This window comes from Petaurus breviceps, unplaced genomic scaffold (assembly GCF_028583685.1).
Source record: "Petaurus breviceps papuanus isolate PSGF00001 unplaced genomic scaffold, PetGlider_PUasm1.0 79, whole genome shotgun sequence".
NCBI classification, from domain to species: domain Eukaryota; kingdom Metazoa; phylum Chordata; class Mammalia; order Diprotodontia; family Petauridae; genus Petaurus; species Petaurus breviceps.
This window is the reverse complement of record NW_027186523.1, coordinates 17,206,387-17,228,892: the sequence shown is the minus strand read 5'-3', so window position 1 is coordinate 17,228,892 and position 22,506 is coordinate 17,206,387. Positions and strand designations below refer to the sequence as shown.

Sequence of the window (22,506 nt, the reverse complement as noted above, 5' to 3'; positions counted from 1 at the left end):
AAGAAGAAGAAGAAGAAGAAGAAGAAGAAGAAGAAGAAGAAGAAGAAGAAGAAAGGGATTCAAATCCCACTTCAGACACTTAGTAGCTATGACAAGTAATATATCTACTTTATGCCTCAGTTTCCCCATCTATAAGATGAAAAGATCAAACTGTATGGCCTCTAAGATCCCTTCTAACTCTAAATTTATGATCCTATAATCTGTGGGGATTTAGGCATACATAGCCATGCTATGCATAGATTCTACTGTCAAAGAAATTTCTGTCCTCTACTTGCCTGGTTATAACATATATAATCTTCCCTGTTAATTACTAATCATGAGACTTTGGACAAATCACTAATTCTTTGTTTCTTCATCTAATAATAAGGGTAATATTTGCACTACTTACCTCACACAGTTGTTTTGAGCATGAGTAGAATACAAGTTCCTGGAGGATAGGGAATGTTTCATTTTTGTCTTTGTAACCCCAGTGCCTTGCATAGTGTCTGACACATAGTAGGGGCTTAATAAATGCTTGTTGATTGACTGAATAAATGTGCATAAAGAGCTTTGTAAACCATTAAGTTATATATAAATGCCATCATTACTATTATTATCATTTTCTTCTCCTTTCCTTCGGCATTTTCCTTTGATACAACAAAGTGTCTCTGACCCATAAAATTCAAGGCAGTATCAAGGAAAATGAAAAAAAAATCAGGTTTTGTGAGCCTTTCACATCACTGCAATCTTGTTTCCTAAATTATCCTCTCTAGTTACCATGGCTTGAATCAGTGACTCAAGCAAATGCATTTCATCTAATAACACTGATTCATTGTGGCTGAATCAGAAGACCTCCTGGCTGTGCCAGGGGGCCTTAATGATAATTTACATTTATATAGCCCTTCAGAATTTACAAAGTACTCTGCAATAACTCTGGCATGCTACCCCCTTCTTGACAGAGTGGTGATAGACTCATGATGCAGACCAAGACTTATATTTTTGGACATGACCAAAGCAGGAATTTGTTTTACTTTATACAAGGTCTTCCCCTCCCCCTTCTCCTATGGGATGGAAAGGGGAAAAAATGTTTGTTAATTGAAAAAAAAAGATTCTAAAAACATAACCCTCTACCAGGTTGAGTCTCAGAAGGGTTAAATTGTTTGCCCACCCTCTCACCTTAGTAAGTGGCAGAACCAAGTCTCCTAATTCCACTCCTGGCTTTTTTCTACTACATCCCACTTCCTCTGACCCAGATGCTATGAAGACTGGAGCTAGATGGTCACTAGCTAAAGAAAACTCTTGATCTTTTGCATTTATGTATTGTATTCCATACTCAGACATCTCAAATTCTCTTCATTCCTAGTATAAATTCTCATTTAAAGGGCATACTCTATTCCCATGCGTGTTATACTGGGTCGACAAGTCCAATCATGAACTCAGGATTTTCACATATCCCTTTCTTTGACTATCTGAGATATAAACCAAGAATGATGTGGGTACATCTACAGTACTATTTTGGAAGATTCTTGCAAAGGTCAAAGACAATTCTCTACATTCTGGTAACCATAAGTTAAAAACTGGTTCCAACTGATGTCTTGCTCTGCTCCCTGAGAAGCAAGATAGTCTGGTAGAAACAGCCCCGTATTTGGAGTCAGGAGAGCCTCCAGGCTTTGATTAGTTATGTAATTGTGGACAAGTCACTTAACTTCCTGAGTCTCTATTTCCTCCTGTATAAAATATAGGTAATAATATTTGCATTACAGAGTTGTTTTGATGGAAATGCTTTGTAAACTTTAGATCTCTGCATAAATGTCGATTAAGACTTCTCTCCCTAGGATCAAATCCATCAGGGTAGCCTCTATGCTTATCTTTCCCAGTCTTAACTTCATCCCTTCCATTAGGACTCAAAGCAAACTCTCCTGCCCAAATCTGTACCTTGTATCCTGCCAGGAAGATAGATGTCTATCGCTTTCTCTTCAGCTTTTATTAGATTTTCTGTGGGCAATGAGCACAATGGAAACAGCTTCAGTTGAGAGGAAAGAAAGGAAAAAAAGAACAAAATACTTCCCTTTACTCCCTTTGGTGAAACATATTGTTCCAGCAGGTGTACCAGAGATGATTCAAAGGCAGCATGAAGCATGGGAATGCCACTCTTCAAATAAGGAATTTCTCCCACAGGGGAATGAATTCAAATGGGATATTGGGCCCTGAAAGCCTGGTGACACTCTATTTCATCCTATTATGTATGTGTGACTTAAAAGAACTATCAGTGACAATGGGGGTGGGAGGAGGTACATCTTAACAAAGAACAGTCACTGGAGAATGTATTTTAGGTGGGGTCTTCCTAGCTAAAAGTCAAAAGATACACATTCCAATTCTACATCTCTAAGACTAATGCCTACCTTAGCCTTGAGTGCAAATGCCCCTGGGGATACTGTAAGGAATCGAGATTTCATGTGATAGAAGGGGATAAAGGAGGGGATTTTTCTGCTCTTCAGTTCTCACCAGAAATGTTAAATGCCTCTTCTGCATACGGCTTCTCTCTCCTTTCCCCCCCTCTCTTTCCACACTGAACATGCTGTAATACTTCCATCAGTGTACTTTAAAGTAAATGACAAAATAAGCAAATCGCAATGGCTTCCCTGGGAAGGAGATGTGCCTTCAGGCAGTGGGGTCATTGCCAAGAATAGTAAAAACAGAGAATATTGATTTAAGAGAACCAAAAGATTTATTTGGACAGTTTTGGAATAGTAAATCAGATTAGAGAGATGCTGGTTCAGAAATCAAATCCATACCTGGCTTACTCTGGGAAACAGAGCTGAGCAATGTACTGCCTAACCCAGTAGGTACTTTGATCCAAAGCCATCATACCACCATCTTGTTCTTTTCTGTTTAATCAATCAACAAGCATTTATTTACTAAGTACCTGTTACATTCCAGACACTGTGTTAGGAGCTGGTGATACAAAGGAAGAAAAAAAACAATCACTGCCCTCAGGGAACTTATATTCTTGTGTTTGTGGAGCAGCTTAGTTATATATATATATATATATATATATATATATATATATATATATATCTGCCAAAACTACAGTTGATTGCAGTGAAGGAAAGAAGGGTGAGGATAACAGGAGAGATGAAGGAAAGCAGTCCATCCTGTGGCAATTTAGCGATGAAGGAAAAAAGGAGGCATGTTCTCAGATAGATATGTGATTAGCAGCTCTATGAGTGTGATTTAGGGTTTCACTGCATCTGAGCACTTGTCCATTTGAAGATACCTGTGGTATCTTTTCCCTGTCAAGGAAATATAGTCTCCCTTCCTCATTCCTAGGATGCAAGAAGATGCTCTGGCAAATGAAGTTCATAACTCCCGTGCTGTAGTGAATTAATTAGTTCACCTATGACCATAGAACAAATAGCATGTTACATCTCCCCCACTCTCCTCCACCTAACACTCAGGCAGTTTCCATGTTGCAAGGAAGGAAATACACTGACTAAGCAGAGTAAGATAATGTTAATCATAAAGGACCAAAGAAATAGAAAATCATAGAATCTCAGGACTGGGAGATACCTTAATGGGAGAAGGCACAGTGGAGAGCATGCTAGATCTAGAGCCAGGAAGATCTGAATAGAAATCTGACCCCAGAAGCTGAGTAGTTGTGTGATCCTGGGCAAGTCACTCTGCCTTAGTTTCTTCATCTGTAAAATGGGGGTGACAGTAGCACCTACTTTCTGGGATTGTTGTGAGAGTCAAATGAGATATTTATAAAGCACTTTGCAAACCTTAAGGCTCTATATAAATGCTATTATTTTTTTTAAAGCAATTGGGGTTAAGTAACTTGCTCAAGGTTACATGGCCAGTTATTTCTGGGTGTTGTGCTAAGTATCTGAGCCTGGATTTGATCCCCCAGGTCATCCCAACACTGGAGCCGGTGCTCTTACTCACTGAACCACCTGGCCACCCCTAAATGCTATTATTATTTATGATTATTATTACCACCTATATCCTCTGTTGCATGCCCAGCAGGTGGTTATTTAGTCTTCACTTGAAGTCATGCAGAAAGGGAAAACCCACTACTTCCCAAGTAGGCCCTTACAACTTTGGAAAAGCCTTTTTTGAGAGGAAGTTTTATCTTATATAAAACCCAAATTGCCCTGTTTTTTGTTTCCACTCTGGACTCCTAGTTTTGCCCTTGGAGTCAACGCACAGATTTGTATGCTTCCCCACAAAGACATCCATCCGTTAGTCAGTATTTATTAAGTACCTGCTGTGTGTACTATGGTAAGCACTGGAGATGGAAAAAGAGACAGACCACAGTCCCTGCCCACAAGAAAAGCTAACATCTAATGGGGGAGACAGCAGGGAAACAAATATGTACAAACAAGCTACATACAGAACAAATTAGAAATGATTAACAGAGAGAAGGTACTGTAGTTAAGAGGGGTTGGGAAAAGTTTCTGATAGAAAATGAGATTTCACTTGGGACTTGACGGAAGTCAGCAATCAGATGAGGAGGGAGAGCATGCTAGTCATAGACAACGGACAGAGAAAATGCCCAGAGCTGAGGAATGGAGCGAATCATTCATAAATCAACAAGGAGTCTGGTGCGTCTGGATCAAAGAGTGTGTGGTGGGGAGGGAGTTGTAAGAAGACAGGAAAAATAGGAGGGGAGTTGGTCATGGAAAGGCTTTGAACACCAAACAGATGGTTTTATATTTGATCCTAGAGATGATAGGGAGTCCCTAGAGTTTATTCAGTAAGGGGTAGGAGGACATGGGGTGACATGGTCAGACCATTATGTTCCTCCCTAATCCTCCCTTCTAAATAGTCCTTATTTATTCAATAATGGTCATATGGCATGTTCCCTAACCATCTAGAATGCCTTGCTCTGGACACCATTCACTTTCTCAATAGTCTTCCTAAAATATGGTGCCCAAAAGTGAGCATGATACTCCAAATGCTGCCTGGCCAGGACAAAGTGCAGGAGTAGTAATGCCTCCGTGTCCTGGACCCTCCATCTTTCTTCATAGGGCCTCAAACCACATGTGCTTTTTGGCCACCACGACATATTATTGATGCATATGGAGTTTGCAGTTCATTGAAACTCCAAGACTTGTTTCACTGAACTGGTGCCTAACTATGAGCCCAAGTTCAGTGCTCTAGCCATTGTGACACCTGGCCCTCTGATCATCTTCATCACTCCTTTATAGCTCTGAAGTGGTCAGCTCTGGACAGCTGTGAGTCCACTTTTTCAGCACTTAAGATATATGGGCACACCATCTCCTCTGTGTCCTGTGAGCCTTTTATTCATTTCACTGTCACCAAATTTCTTTACCTTAATCTTCTTTTCTTCCTTTTTCAGGCCCATCAGATATTTTTCCCCTCTTAAAGTAAAAGGGCTTTTGGTCTGACTATTGAATGTTTTTTTCATATTTACAGAACTTTTGTAAAGTACTAGGACCTGAGGCTTGGTTGGACCTAGGTCAGAGGATTTAGGGATATTGTAAATGAGCCCTTAGAGATCATTTAGATGAAAGATTCTTAAACTTTTCTGAACCAAGGACCCCAGAAAGGTATTTCTCCTTCAATAAGGAATAAAATGGGGGGGGGGGCACTTTGAATTTGAAGTTTGGACTTGAACTTGATGGGCAAAGTAGAAATCGAGATAAATGGTGATCCTAATCTCTATCCTACACCTTTCCCCAGAGATTTAGCTAGTAGGGAAGGTTATGTTTCCCAGGTGTTGGTGGTAAATGTTAATATGTTTATTCTTCAATTCAATAAACATTTATTCAGTGCCTACTATGTATTAGGTACTGTGTTAAGCATCAGGGATACAAATTATCAAAAGAGACAGTCCCTGTCCTCAAGCAGCTTAAAATCAACCCACAAAAAGAAGCCAAAAAGGAGAGGAGTGGCCACAAGAAGGTACCCAACGAGGGGGGCATGGTGGGAGTGGGAAAGATGTTGGAGAGGGTGGAGCCCACCACATCCTTCTCCCAACCCCACCTTCCCTAAGCATGGTGTTCTGGTAGTGAAAGCCAAGTAGAGTTATTTTTGGGGAATGGAATTATTGAATTATATGGAACATTGTGAGTCCTATATAAAGGAAGGCCTTGCGTCTGCCCTGTAGGGCAGTTACCTGGAGGCAACTGAGAGTGAGTTGAAAAGGTGCTGAGTGTCAAAATCTGAGTCATTTACCTGGGGATGAGATTTCAAATGAGATCTTGAATCCTGGGGAGAGGGGCATGATGTTCCTTGGGGAGTCAAAGACAAGTGGAGCTGCTGATGGAAAATGGAGTAGTAATTCTGGCTGTAGGTCGAAGTAAATATTCTTTTGTCAAAACTAATCTGATATTAAGTAGTTAAATGGATGTGGGGTGCCACTCACTAGACCCCCAAAATGGGGGAAGCATAATCAATGGGGTCTCTACCTAATGGCAGCAATTGGAGACCTTCCCAACCCTTCAGGGCACTGAAAAAAAATGTAACAGACCCCTGTATCAGACAGTGGAGTCAGTCAATCCATATTACTTTTGTACAGTTGTTTGCCTACTTTCTCCCCATTAGATTATGAACTCCTCAAGAGCAGAAACTGGATGGGTTTTTTTTTTCATTGTATATTAGTGCTTAGCAGAGTTACTGGCACATAGTAGGTGTTTAATAAATGTTGCTGACTGACTAACAGGGAGGAGTTGAACATCAAGATTTTCAAATGAACAAAAAGAGGAGACTGGCCAAGTTTTCCTGACTTTCCAGTTCATTCTGAGGATCATTCCTTTCTTGAAGATTCAAAATAAGTATTTTTTTTCCTACAACATCCTTCAGAAGTCAAAGAACCTTGAGTAACTGAGACTGAATTCTTCACCATTGGAGAATTTGACACATACCTAGTGGGAATCTAGTTCCAATTTATCGGCAATCTAATTCTGGGAGCCCGAAAGTTGTCTTGGTAAGGACTTGAGGTCTTAATTAGATCCTAATTCTTTCATTGCCTACCAGAAAACTTTCTGTGTGACTCAGGCAATGTTAAATGCCAAGGAAACGGTGTGCACTGATCAGAGTGCCTCTGAGCTACCAATAGGGAGAACCCTTCATACCTGTTTGTTTCAGGCAGTTATTGAATTTGTTCAAACAACAAATAGGTTAGAGACACCATTCTCCAGCCTGTTAAGGATTAACATTTCTAGCTTTAAGAGATCTCAAATATGCTTGTTTTGTCATGGTTATACATGATATTCAATACTCTTAAAAAACACAAACTAAGAAATATGTCATTCTTTTGGCCACAGATGATTATGATCATTCATGCCTCAGAGTGATCTGATTATTTATTTGTTCTTTTCCTTCACAGCTGTGACCTAGTTAATTTTAAGTGGTAAGAAAACCCTGAAATCATTAGACCCTCTGCTTGGCCTGAAAATCTTGCTCTGTTAAATTTTAGGATGTTCTCCTTCATAACAGGAAGTGAAGTTGCCGAGAGAGAGGACACATTGGAATTCTTTGAGCACTGAGATAAAGAATAGCAAATGCTATTTTTTCCCCTTTTCCTTGTGGTCAGGGATGAGGGGGAAAGAGAAATGGGACAGTCAACAAAGTGACCAAGGAATGAGTCATCAATTTCTGAATGAAGAATAAAAATCCTTTTTGTTAGTTTCAGAATTTCACATCATGAACATCTTGATCTCCCATCTATATGGACAATGGAATGAGTGATGATTCAGTGCACTGGTCCAGCAACTTCCTGCCTCCCTTTCATGGAAAAAGTCACCACTAATACTACCTCCCTGAAATACTGATTTCATGTTGGAATGAAATCTAGGTGACCAGGATTCTGATTTTAAACCTCAGTGAGTGAATAATCTTCATAGGCTGCCTCAAGAGAGGACATTGATGGGAAAGAGAAAGGATCTGATGTCTTTTGTTTGGTACTATCTGTGATTGGGAACTCCTGGTGTGGAAACTTCCTCCATTAATGCAGATCTACAACTTGTCTGTAATTTATAGTCTTGGAGAGTGCCCTGGAAGGGTCGATGAGAAATTAAGCGATTTGCTAGTAAGAGGCATGATATATGAGAGAGACAGGACAGACCTGGATCTGGCTTTTCTGAATCCAAAGATGAACCTCCATATGCTGTGCTTACAGGGACTCTTGATAAGCTGGATGTTGTAATTAGGAGACTTGGGAGAAAGCAGCCTTGAGGAAGACAAATTTAATTTTCAAAAAGGCAATAAAAGTGATAATCATTACTGATTCCTTCTTAGTTGTCATATTTCCTATCAGATATAAGGCACAGCAACCATTCCCTATAAGGAAAGAACAGAGCTTATTTGTACTTGACTGTGTTAGACCAAACTCAGTCATCTGGGGCCTGTGATTTCACTAGTGTGAGTACTCCCTGCGCCTGAAGAGAGTGTAACCCTTCAACAACTTACAAGCATCATTCTGTAGCCAACTTCATGACCTACCCTAGCTAAACCGATTTTTGGCTGACTGGCATATGACCAATCCACCACAAAACCCAAATTAAAATTCTTTTAGTTTGGTAAGATGTGGCCAGGGTTATTGTAAGTCTCAAATGAAATGTCAAACATTTTTCAAACTGTGAAGCACTATATAAATGCCAGTTGGTGGTGGTGGTAGTGTTAGCCTATAGTCACCAAGCTCCCTGTCTGGAAATTATTCATCCCCTGAGCCTCCTACTTCCCTCCTGCTGAGTTCAAGCAAAGTTTATAGAACAATACAGAGCTGCGCTGGTAAATGTTTAACAACCAGGCTATGCGGTGGGAGGAGAGAGAAAGTATTCACACACACACTTTTAAGGTTAATTTGATTTATTGGCACTTACATTCAGACAATCAACACAACATAAATCAAGCCCTGATTTGTAGCTATTGCTGATTTAAAGCTAAATCCCATTCACTCCCTGGATCTGGTACAATGGAAAAAACACTGATTGTAGAGTCAGTATAGGGTTCAAAACTTGCCTGTGAACTTGGGTTAAGTCCCTTAAACTCCTCAGGATTCAGTTTTCTCTTCTGTAAAAGGGTAGGTTAGATAAATGACCTCTGAGTTATCTTCTAATTCTACATCTATGGTCCTATGATCATTTAGTGGTTCATCACTGGTGCTAAATTAAAATTGGTACAAAATCCTTGAGGCAGCATGGTGACTCAGAAAATCAATAATTAGCATTACCTTTGTTGTATTGTATGGGGGGGGGAGATAAACATTTCCCAATTACATTTTTTAAATTTTGTTTTTAATTTCTAGATTAAAACAAGCATTTCCATAACATAGTATAATAATTTTTAAAAAGACAATTGCACATGAAACTGCAAATCTATCACATACAAACTCCCTATTCCTTTTAAATATATAATAAATTTATCATGTAAATTTCTTTTTTTCCTTCCCTCTCCAATTACACTTTAATCTGGTTCTGACTCCACTAAGGAGTTTTGCCTAGTGTACCAGGCATTAAGGTTGAGTCTTGTCCAAGTGAAGACAGAAAGAAACCCTTTACAAATACTGGAGCTAATTTTGCCTATGACTCTGGTTTAGCTTTCAAGTACCTAGGCTCACCTCAATGACACAATGAACCATGGAATCAGACTTCAGTGGAAGCTAGAACATACTTACCCCAATTTAATTTTTCCTTATTTGTCTCCTGAAACCAAGAAAGAAAGAGACAGTTTTGATATCAGGGGCATATTCTCCTCTTATGTAATTGTCAGGTAAATTTCACTAGATATTATCCCTGGTAGGAAGGAGTCGCTCATATTACTGAGCCCAAAAACCCATCTGTTCTCCAATCTCTCTGTCAGCTTCATTTCTTAGCTACCTCATGGGCAGCTCACTTTCCAGTACTAGGAGTACAAAACCACTTTTGTGATAGGGAACCATGGTGTGACCCTTGCTACTTAATTCTACAAGTTGCGGGGGACAGCCCTATTCATTGTTAGAGAGTTAATTAGCAAGGAGACAAGTTGCTTTCAAGTTAAGTGAAGGCATTATTTTAATTGCACTGAGAGTAACAGAAGATATAAGATTCTGAAACTTTTCTTCATCATTGAATATTAATTTTCATCTCTGTTTCTGCATCTAGAAGGTTTCTTCTCTGCTCTAAATTTATTTAATAAAGAAAAATAGTTATCGAGTATTGTTATGGTAAATCAGATAAGAAGACCAATTTAATTTTCTTTGCAGATTTTTAGATTCTTTCACAGTCTGGGTGAATTCACTTATAGTTTTTGTTTAAGTTGTAGACTGTGTCAATTTTTTTTTCAGTCCCTTGTTTCCAAGGTTCCTGGAGCTGCTTCTCTGTCATCAGAGTTACTTTGGTTCAAAGAAAGATAAAGTTGAGATAGCAACCCTTTACAAATACTGGAGCTTGCTATGTCTTGGATTTAGCCCACATCTCATACAAATATAACATTTGGTCATTTTCAGCAATTGGCAGGACTCAGGAAAGATCCAGTAGGTCAGTCAATAAGCATTTATTAAGAATCTACTATGTGCCAGGTCAATATATAAAAGTTTAGACATATGATATCAGGATCCACCTTCCTCTCTGCCTACTCCAACCAGATGCTCATACTCATTTCTACCTCTAAGTGCTAGGTTCACCACTTACAGGGCATAACTCTTGTCCTCATAGCAAGTAATATAAATGTTTATTGATTGTATCCAAGAGTTGCTTTTGCGTTCACGGTTTTCTTGGTACTGATGCCTTGCATATTTGTTTAACCTGCTTTGTCCTATCCCTTAGAGTCCTGTGAATCTCTGTGCTGCCTTCTATCCAAATAGCTACCGCTGTGTCCTCCTGGTTCTTGTCTGTCTCCTTGACTTCTTATTACTTGCTTGCTTTGAACTCTGGGGTATTTCTGTATGTCTGGACTTTTGCTTGCCTGCTAAAGTCTACTATTTCTCCTTGATCTTGAATTCATTTATGTTTCTAGGTTCCTGATTACAAGCCTGTTGTTCAAGAGTACCTGTCCTAGACCCTAATGTACTCCTGGTTCTTCCTCCTAACTCTTTATTCCATACCCATGATCCACAAAGTCATTTATAGTTAAGCTAGTTTAAATAGGAGCACAACCATATGTGCACACAAAACCACAGATCAAAACCCACATGTGATTTTATCCAAGTGAACTCTTTATGAGGATGCCCAGGCCAACTTTTCTAGTCAGCAGCGTATAAATAACAAAAAACTGTTCTTAAAAAGGCCTGACTTTGAGAAGTAAAGTGATAAGTTTTACTATCTCTATCCGTTTTGGTTTGGGGGGAAAATGCAAATATCCTGAGGAACCAAGTCATTCTAGGGAGAATTTGCTTTATTCTTTGGACCAAGTTTGAGGAGGATGGCAGTACCCTACCCTGGGGTCTCTAAAGCATCCTGCCTAATGTCAGTGATTTATGCCAGCATTCAGTAAGTGTGGTCAACTTAAATTGAACATTTTTCTTCCCTAAGACCCCTCTTCTTCCTCTCTAGTGTTTCTTCCAGTAATGCCATACCCTGCTGCCTTGTGGAAGTAGCATGTTCCTTGAAAGCTCTGCCAGCAGAGTACAATCTCTAGCATGACCCACCTAGTTGCAAAGGATTCCATACCAACTTGGCAACAAACCATATTCATGGTATCCAAGGACTGGCATTTTTTTTATTGCTTAGTGGTTTTTCAGTTATGTCTGGCCTTTTTTTCCTGGCAAAGATACTGGAGAAGCTTGTCATTTCCTTCTCTAGCTCATTTTACACGTAAGGAAACTGAGGCAAACAGGGTTAAATGACTTGCCCAGGGCCACACAGCTTGTAAGTATCTGAGGCTGAACTTGAACTCATAAAGATGAATCTTCTTGTTTCAAGTCCAATACTCCATCCACTGCTCTACTTAGCTGCCCCAAGAACTGGCAGGGCTGGCTGTCATATAATGATTTATTTTCTACAACAACTCTTAAAGGATATCTAGGAAAGTGTGGAAGAGATATAATCTGCAAGACTTAATGAATTGTCTCTTCCGATGGAATCACAGACCCTTAGAGTGGTAGAAACGAAGTAAGTGCCTGAGTAGAATTAGAACTCAAGGTTTTCTTGATTCCAGCTCCAGCACTCTCTCTGTTATGCCATACTTCTACCTAATTTCTTCAATAGTCCCAACCTCTTTCTAAAACTTCAGATAAAAAGAACACAATTCTATCAACATTATATAAGTTAACTCACTTAAGGCAAATGCAGCACCCACCTCTGACTTCAGAACACCCCCTACAAATACCTTCTCCCCATCCCTTGAAGAGAAACAAACATGGAACATGGTATCATGATATTGACCAACAAGGAATTCAGAAAAAGAAAAAAAGTGCACTTTGAATGACTGATTTGGCCTGAAGATGTTTATTTTGATGTTCTGATTTCTTTTAGGTCCTGAGCATGTGGGTGGGTGAGTGTTTATTTTTGTGACTGAGGTAATTGGTATAATGAGATCACTTTTATGGCCATAGAATCAGCTTGGGTAATAGCTGTAGACCTTTGGGGAATGTTTCTAAACATAGATCTTGGCCTGCTGCTCTGACGATTACTCTAGAGGGCAGTTCCTACTTCTACATGTACTTTCCCAGGGACCTAAAATATTTTTATATACTGGAAAGATGAAAGTGATGATTTAACCCCCCCCCCTTTTGTTTTTATCATCATGTCTCTTGAATTCTCTGGTCCAGAAATGATGACTCTTTGGGTGTCACAATCAGGATGCTATCCAGACCCAAATATGACATTTATTGTGTTGAGGTCAGCATTAAAGGGTCTCAAAATTTTAAAAGACCATTCTGGTCCAAGTTTTGCCAAATAAACACTCACTGAATGACAAAATTCTCTTTCTACATGTGGTATTCCCAGGACCCAGAAATGACTTTTGTAAAGAAAAGAGACTATAACTTTTCACAAAGCTTAGAAATTTTTTCCCTGAGGATGTTTCAGACTAAGGTTTGATGTAGGAGGGATAAGTAAGGGAAATGTGTTTCCTCAATTCCATCTGTATCATAGATTGTGTTTCTACAGAGGCAGTTTTAGAAAATCTGTATCGCAATGACCTTTTGGCCAAACCAAGAGGGTCAATTCCCCTGTATGGCATTTTGGGTCTTATCAATGGACCATTTCAGGCCTGGTGCCCATTTCCACCCTGCCTAAGGAAAGGCATATGCTGCAGAAACACTATTAGGATAACAAAATTTAGGGACCGTCTTTTTTTCAAAAGACCAAGTTTCAGACCCTGTCATATCCCGGCACCACAGGGCTAATCAAACATTCGTTGGAAGTTTGAAAATAAGTGATATTTGTTCTCATAAAACGACAGCAAGAAAAAAAAATAAACACCTAAATGTACAGTGAATTTAAATCCAGGTTTGGGTCCTATGTGTGGCTACAAGGGGCCCGAGAGGTAGGGGGTAGGGGTGGAAGGGTAGAACTAAGAACTGAAAAGATCCAGACGTGGCCTAGAAAGAGGCAATACCTAATAAAAGTATAATAATCCTTCTCCCTGTATTGTGCCCCCAAATGCTGTTCCTTAGCAATTCCTTGAGGGACTAAAGTCCCTTCCTCCTAAATGGTGATGAATTGCTTTATTTTTCTAGAAGCTTTTGAGCATTGTTAAGTAGTTCTTCTCTTTTAGTTCTTCCAGGGCCCCAAGTCAGCCTTGGACCACAGCCCTATTGATTAACTTTCTAGTTAAACTCTTTTGACTTCAGGCTGTAGAAAGTTTGGATTTTCATGGTGATATGATTGCCTTTTACCTTTAGAACTCATTCACAATGAAATGAAGAAATTCATCCCAGAGGATTTTTTAAAAATAGAATCTATTTATGCATTCTAGTAGCACCCTTTGGCCTATCAGCAGAGTGTGGGAGTTCTGTAGTCAATGTTATGCCTGACATTTTCTAAAATAGATGGCAGGAAATGATAACTGAATAATAATGAGGGACTCAGATTATGTTTCTTAATGTAATTTTCTATTGCTCTCTATATGTGTACATATATAATATATACACATATATGTATATTTCCCAGGGTTGTGTACTGTTATTTCTGTATATTTATATACTTTACACATTGATAACAATTGCAAGATATATCACTTTCAGCTTAGAGCTTTTCAAAACCTTTTCAAGGCAGTAATTAATTCTTAAAACATCCCAGAGCTACGACAGAGACAGTTAGTACTTCTTTAGAAAAACAGTGAACTAGGGACTGAGAACAAGGACAGGAAGCACATATTGGGAGAAAGGTAAATGGGCTGGAATAAAGGAAAATGAGGTGAGTAATTACCTAAAGACCATCCCTTCCCAGCTAGATGCTCACTTGCTAATCTTTTCATAGGATGCTGATGAGTATTTTCCATGAGGTGGAATCAATTTTGTAATGGATGAGATAAATCTACTTTGCCTTCAGACCTTCTCACCCAACCCCACTTCCAGCCCCAGCAACACACAGCTGTTCACTCCTTTTCTACAGCAGAAAGTAACCCATTTGGAGCTTGGGATAATTAGGTGACTGACTCATTCTGGTGAACACATATAAAGGGGAGAAGAGATTGTTGGGGGTAGATGGGAGGGTTGGCATCCCATGACTACTTAATGTCTTATTTCTTTCCCTTTTATAGAGGGTCAGAAACTTCCCTACACCAATAATCATCCTGAATTGCTGCCTTTCTTAATTCCAGAAACTGTTTTTCAGCTTCTCTTCCCATTCACAGAACTAAGGAACCATGGTTTTTATTTCTAGTAGAGTGTAGAGACTCAATTCCCAAAATTTTGACCTCAAGACTCCTTTAACACTCTTAAAATTAAAGAGTTTTTGCTTATGTGGGTTGTCTATTGATATTTACCATATGAGAAATTAAAACTGATAAATTTTAAAAATATCTATTTTAGATAACAATAAATCCATTATATGTTTATGTAAATAGCATGTTTTATGGAAAAGAACTTTTCCAAAAAAAACCAAAAACTTAGTGAGAAGAGTGGCATTATTTTACATATTTTTGTAAATCTCTTTTATGTCTTGCTTAATAGAAGACAGCTGAATTCTCATGTATATTTCTGCATTCAGTCTGTTGAGATATGTTGTTTTGGTTGAAGTTTATGAAGAAAATCTGGCTTCACAGATATATAATCAGAAGAGCAAATAGTATTTTAATAAGCACATAATGTCCTAGTATTATTACAAAAATTATTTTGACCTCATGGACCCCTTGAAAGAGTCTCAGAGACCCTCAGAGATCTACAGAACATATCCGGAGAAGGTCTGGTGTAAGGAAGAGAGTGTTGGATTGGGAATCAGAAGACAGATTCAAATTCTGGCCCTATCAGTTAGTACCTGTGTGACCACTGGGAAGTAATTTCTCCCCAATAGGCCTCAATTTCCTCATCTCTTAATTGTCAGAGTTGGGCATTCTGACTTCTAAAGTCCTTTATCACTCTACATCTGTGAGCCCATTTTTTCTGTATAACTTTCCAGAGCATACAGTGGATGTTTAATGAATTAACTAATTGGCTCAGTCCTTGTGTTCTTGGGTTTTGATTAAAAGTATTTCAGTATCAGCCATTAGACAACAATCTCCTTGAAGAAAAGGGATTGTTTATCTCCAGCTTGTGTATGACATTCTATTAATTAGCACAAGCTCTGTCTCTTGGTTTACTTTGGTTTGTTTTTAGAAACTACCCTTCCTTCCATTTTCTATCCTTCAGCTTCTAAATAGGTAGATGGCTTATGAAATTTGATCTTCCAAGTGTGATGAGGAAAAGATGGAGACAGTAAAAGATGTTTTCAGCTCAGAAGGTGTTTAGGTCGGGAGAGGTGAATGCCAAGTCACTGTTATGCCCAAAGAGCATTGGACATGGAGTAAAAAACCCACAGTCCTTGTCTTAGGTCAATCCCAACTAACTTTGTTAGCTTGGATATATCACCTAACCTATCACAGGTATGCATAGAGAACATGGTTTAGATAAATTTCAGTTATAAGGGGAATGGGAAGAAGCAATGGTAACAGGAACTGGTTGTTAGCACACCCAGTCCATAAGCTAGGTGCTCGTGCCTACCAACTCAAGCTTCAGGTGCTTACTAGCTGTATGACCTTGAGCAAATCACTTAATCTCTGTCTCAGTTTCCTCTACTGTAAAATAGGAAAAATAATAGCACCTAACTCAGGAGTGTAGAACCTGTGGGTGCTGCCTTTTGACTGAGTCCAAGTTTTACAGAACAAATCCTTTTATTAAGGAGATTTATTCTGTGACCTTTAGAATCAATCAGAGGGCCATACTTGAGGACCTAGTAGGCCATATGTGTCAAGGCTACAGATTCCCCACCCCTAACCTAACTCCCAGGGTTGTCATGAGAATTGAAGGAAATACTTGTAAAGTGGTTAGCATCAGACTCCTATCAGAAAGCTGCTTGATAAAAGTTTATTTCTTTCCTTCCTACTTTTCCTCCTTCTCTTTCTCCCTTCCTTTGTTTCCTTCCTTTCTTATTCTAGCTCCTCCCTCTCCTTCCCTCCTTCCTTCTTTCCTTTTCTTTCTTCCTTCTTCACCATATTGCAGAGATTAAATGAAATAAAATCCGTGAAATGTGTGGAGAACTCGAAAGCTTTCTATAAGTATAAATTATTGTTGTTTGCACACCTATCCTGGTCAAGCAGCTCTCTCTTAAGCTACCCTGTGAAAATCTGTCTGAGTAAATCACCTCTCTATGGGTCTATAGCAAAGGAAGGAATTCAGGGGTCCTGACTTTGCCCTGGAGAATGGGGCAGTGTCTTTGGCAAAGCCACTCTCACCATGCGTAGCCATAGGAGTATGTTAGATTTCCAGAAATACAATCAGAGAGGACCCCTCTTAAGAACTTCAAATTTAAGAATACACAAAGAATCCCTTTAGAGAGCTTTCCCATTCTGCAAAAGTCATGCAGATTCCAATTGAGTTTGAACCAGCACTTTTGTCCTCAGAAATAAATGCATTTTGTATTCAAAATTTTTTAATGTATAAAGTAACCTTTAGACTTAAAGGGACTCCTGTTCCAGTCTATCAGCTAAATACATATTGAAATAGGCTTTTTTGAAAGTCATATTATTTAATCAATAGAGTAAAACATCTCCTTTAGCAATATCCCTATCTGTCCCATAATTACATGCTTTCTGATAGGAGTCTGGTTCATAGCCAAAATTCTCTAGAGCATGTATGGAATGAGCTCAGGGCACACATACAGTAGTTAACTGCACTGTATCATTATTTGTTTTTCCTCAGAAATACCAAAGCAGTTAGCTAATGTTAATGGATCCATCTTTTTCCACATTGTATTTTTGGGAGGATTTTTGTTTGTTTTTGCATTAAAAAAATTGTATAAAAGTAGTCTTTGAGTTTATGGGGAAACTGTAAATAACTTAAAAATTATATTTTTCTTTTAAAAACTAAAATGAATCCACCAGGGGTTTTAGGGAAGTAGAACAATATATAATTCTGAGGCCTTACATGGTTTTAGCCTTGGGTCAGTGTTTTATAGCTAAATAATACAACTCTCTAAAATGGGTTTTATGGTGGAAATAACATTTATTTCTTGAAGAAGAACATGGAAAGTGTAAAAACACGATAAGGGGAAGAAAGACATTAGTTGGAGGGACATTGTTTTAAAATCATACCCATGATTTTATAATGGCACATTAGGATCATCTATCTAAATCTGGAACAAACCTTGGAGACCACATAGTCCAACCATCTCATTTTATAGATGAGTAAACTGAGGGCAGCTGGGTGGCACAGTGGCTAGGGCACTGGGTCTGGAGTCAGGAATTCTCATCTTCCTGAGTTCTAATCTGTCCTCAAACACTTACTAGCTGTGTGACTCTAGGCAAGTCACTTAACCCTGTTTGCCTCCATTTCCTCATCTGTAAAATGAGTTGGAGAAGGAAAGAGAAAACCACTCCAGTATCTTTGTCAAGAAAACCCCAAATGGAGTCATAAAGAGTCAGACACGACTGGACAACAACAAAACTGAGACCCAGGGAAACTAAGTTAATTGTTCAAAGTCACATAGTTAGCAAAGTATTGGAAGGGGAATTTAAACCTGGAGTTTCTATTTTTAGAACCAGTTTTTTTTATATTCCCTCTATTCATAATCATGAAATGTCATTGATGTGATAGCATCCACCCTTGAGAATTTTATGTGAAGTCTGAGACCCAGAGATAGAGCAAAGAACGTGCAGAAGGCTCATAAGCATACTAAGGAAAACATGATAGGTTTTTTAATGACACCATATTCAAAATGAGTGTATGAAGAAGCAATTAACCCCTCTCCATTCCTGCTTTTTTTTTCCCCTCCAGGATATGGTTTATTACTTGTTTGGTCTTTCAGGCATATCCCTATTTTATATACCAAGCTAGGTAGCCCACTAGCAAAAACAGTGGATTTTTTTTTATTACTGCATATTATGGGATAAAGTTTCCATTCCCCATAGATCAAAGTTGTAACATACAGGACTTGGATGCAGCACTTCTGAAGCTTGGTAAAACCATATAAAATGTCCTGTAATTGTCATCACGAACAACTACCACATGCTTAGCATCACAGAGCCCAGAGTTTTACTGAGTTTTCTTTCATGGATGTATCCTATATATATGGCTAGCCTATCCTCCTAAATAGTAAAAAGACTTGTCTGAAAATGGCCTGTGACATATACGAAGGTCTATGAAGCCTTTCCCACCTTTTCATCACCTCCTTCTAAAACTTTGAGCTTTAGTCTTTCAATAACATTTCTTTAGGTTCATTCTGTACTAATCCAAACTTGCAAAACATCCAAAAAATATACTGCTGTTTTTGCTAAATCACACATGGTGCCTCCTGAGGCTGGAGACTGGGGGGGGGGGGGAGACTGGTTTTCTCATAATTTAAACATGATTTTGTCCTTGCAAAACAGCCTTAGGTTGCTGAATTTGAAGGGGTTAAGTAAAGACATGGAATGTCTTGGGAATGTTGGCAGAGAGAGACAGCAATTTTTTTTCTTTCTTCCCCTCTGCTTTCTCCCCTTGGAAAGAATCCCAGCACTTCGAAAACTTAGTGATGGCTTTGGATTTTAGCTCTTTTCTGGGTTTTGCTGTGGCCAGCTGAGAAGTCAGCTTGAGAATAAGCATCAGTCTTCCACAAGGGAGGGATGTGTGACTATCTACTTACTAGAGGAGGATATTTTCACCTTGTCTCTGGTAATTCCCAGGGGTAGAAGAAAAGCATCTTGATTTAAGAAGTCATTCCACAGTCCCTGAGGGAAAACAGTCCCTAAAGATTAGTGGTGGTAGGGAGGAGGAGGGTTAAAGGTTAAGGAAGAAGGAGCAAAGTTTATTTTGGCTGCATTTTTTTTCTTTTTTGATTAAAACACTGTGACATTTGAACCTTGTGGTTCCTAAGAAGTCCAGTCATCTGGTTTGTTGCTTGGGATCAGAGAGAGGTACAACTGGGCACATAGCTGGCATGGCTGCTGTACTCTTTAGTTTTGAAGACCTTTTATATAGCTGGGACAGCCTGGTGTGGAACCTGACTGCCCGGGCACTAAGGACCTGCCGAGCTGGAAACATTCGAGTCTTGCAACTGATGTTGAAACCATGGTGCATCTCCAGGGCTGTTTACCAGGTGGGATTTGTCTGTCTTCTAAAACTTCTTCCAAACATCAAGAGATGAGAGGAGGTTGAGAGGAGAAAAGGAGTGGGGGTGGGGAAGAGATACAGACACAGAGACACAGGGAGAGGGAGAGAAAGAAGGAGAGGGAGAGATAGGGAGGAAGGGATGGGAGAGAAGAAAGAGAGAGGAGAGGAGAGGAGAGGAGAGGAGAGAGCCTATGCCACCTATATGAGGATAGTTATGAGTGTTGGTAGAACTGTTATTTTTACAAAGTCTATGAGGTATCCAAGCAATATGGCATAATGAATAGAGTGCTGGACTTACAGCCAAATCCTGCTTCAGTCCTCTTCTGACACAACCTGATAATGTGACCCTGACCAAGTCACTTAATTAAATTCTTAGGGCCTTAAGTAACTCTCCTAGACAATGAGTTAGAGAGAAGGTGCCAACTTGCATTAGTAAGGTAGTTCCCTCACTTGGGAATTCTCTTTATCAATGAAATCATAGGCTCAACCCCTATCCCTAGGGTGTGAAGGATGAAGCAAAACGGATGAGGGGAGATTGTTGATATTTCCTTGAGTCCTTAGAACAAGAAGGCAAGATTGAAGAGTCCTGAATTTGGGAAGGGTCCTTCCTCTCTCATTTATAAAGTAACTTCTGAAAATGGACATTTACCCTTTGTGCTTCGCCTAGTTCATCTGGGGAAAGGAAACGTCATTAACCCAGGTAGGTGTTTTTGAGACTGTTTGACATTAAGAACTTTAAAAGGTAGCCAGGATACAGGATACATCCACTGACATCAGCTCAGGAAACCTTGGAGCAGGAGTAATTGTACTTTTGTGTCATGGACACTTCACCTTGTGAAGTGAAGTCTATGTAGCTCTTCTCAGAATAGTGTTTTTAAATGCACAAAATAAAACACAAAGGAGACCAATCATAAGGAAACACAGCTGTCAAAAATTTTTACACAATTTTACAAACACCCCCCCCCCCCCCACAAGGGTTTACCAACCCCTTGACTTAGAACTTTTTAGTTCTGATAGGATTTTGCTTTTATCTGAAAGACTAGGGGAGGGGAACATGTTCCTGGTCTCTGGTGCTGAGGTTTCCTTGAGTGGTAGAATGCCTTACCTAGTGGGCTTGTTCCATAAAAAATAATTTCAAATAGCTTTAGACCCATCCCTCTTTATGAGCCAGATCACCTTGATGTTTGGAACCAAACAGGCTGCCTGGTCTTTGTATCTTTAAGCTTAATGTGGCCTGTGCCAAATCCCTTAATTAACAGTAATGGCTAAATAATTCTCTCTCTTTCCCCAACCCCCAACCAGTTCCCCACAGAATGTTTGGATTTGTGTTGAAGGGACAGCTCCAGAGGCTTAAGTAGGACAACCTTTGTTTGGCTTTGCCTCTATCTTTCCTGCCTTTGTAGCGATGTATCAGCTTCCGCCCTAGGAAAATTCCACAGAGCAAAAGCTACTGCTGGTCCCTCTAGAAGTGTGTAGTGGCAAGCCAACATGGAGGTAATAGAAATGGCCTCCAACAATGGTTGTACCATGGGGCTGAGCTTGCCCGCTTTGGGGTTTATTGATCCCTTCACTTGGGGCACTGTTTGCCAGGCTGCCCTTTGGGGAGTTTACTCCACTTGGGACAACCGGCTTTCCCTGCCCATGCAGGAAAGTTCAGTGGCCTCAGCCTACCTTTCCTTGTTTACTAGTGGTATGACCATGGGAAAGTGACTTAATCTCCCTTCTCCAGCTATAAAATGAGGGAGTTGTATGCAATGACCTCTAAGTTTTCCTTCCAGCTCTAAATAAATCTATGACCTAGAAGCCTCTAGAAGCCTTTCCCCTCTGTGTGTCTTCTTTCCTTTCTGGTCCCTTAGTTTTTGGATTGTAGAATTCTAAGTCTTCTGGTGGATCTAAAAAAGTATCAGATAGCTCCATGTGAAGAGACTCTTTTTGAGCCTTTCACTATTCAAATTAATAAATACATATTAAGCAATCACTATGAGCAAGGCATTATGTTATAAATATGCTCCCCCCCATGCTGAGTAGTCTTTCAATAGCAACCTTGGGTCTCAGTTCCCCCCCTTTTTTTTCTTGTTTCTGCTAATGACGTTACAATATATTTCTTCCCATATCTGGCTCTATGGCTTCTGTTTTTTATAAGAACTTCTTTGCCTAACATTCACCAATGAGGAAGGGGAAGCAGGGTACAGGGGAGGAAAATAGTGTAGTAGAAAGAACACTGGTTATGGAGTCAAAAGGTTTGGGTCCAGTGCCCCCAGACTTTCTCTATGATCATGGGCCAGTCACATAAGCCTCCTGAGACTCAGTTTCCTCATATTTAAAATGAGGAAGTTTGACCTGGATATTCTCTGAAGTCCCTTCTGGCAGACTAAAGACAGGGAAGTACAGAGAGAAGAACTGAATCATCAAAGGTTGGCCCCAGAGTCATGGTGTTCTAAGCCAAGTTTAGAACTCAGCATAGCTTGCCTCTTCTCTGGCTTGGGAGTCTTTTGTCCACTGAGGTCTGCCATTTGATAGCTTTGTATATAAGTTTTGTTCATCCCCAGAACCATCCTCATGCCTCCAAAGTAATTAAATGCCAGGTGCCATGTACAAAGTAGCCTATTCTTCTAGGAGACTAGACAGTTCATAAATATTTTAGACTTGAGGATGGTTACTCAAAATTTCACTGGCCCACACAAACAATTTGACAGTTCTTCCCCTCAGTTTGTGCAGCATAAGGAAGAATAAAATAAATAATATCAGCATTCTGAAGTAATGGCCTGCCATAAGTTGTTTCTGGCCCCAAAGACTTAGAAACACATGTGTCACATATGCAAAATGGGATTAGAATTTTTTTTTGGCAAAAG

At 39.5% G+C, this 22,506-nt stretch overlaps 1 protein-coding gene across 5 annotated transcripts in view; it reads left to right on the top strand.

The window, feature by feature from the left end:
* Positions 1-22,506, top strand: part of FRMD4A (FERM domain containing 4A) — a 416,929-nt gene that overhangs the window by 36,023 nt on the left and 358,400 nt on the right. Inside the window, exon 1 of one of the 5 annotated variants that reach the window (XM_069106437.1) lies at positions 19,174-19,640. The exons of 3 other annotated variants lie outside the window; for them this stretch is intronic. In XM_069106437.1, coding sequence (XP_068962538.1) covers positions 19,482-19,640 — 159 coding nt within the window. In that variant the 5' untranslated portion in view covers positions 19,174-19,481. Of the gene's footprint in view, positions 1-19,173; positions 19,641-22,506 lie in introns of those variants that run through there. One more of the 5 variants, XM_069106433.1, reaches the window with a different exon arrangement.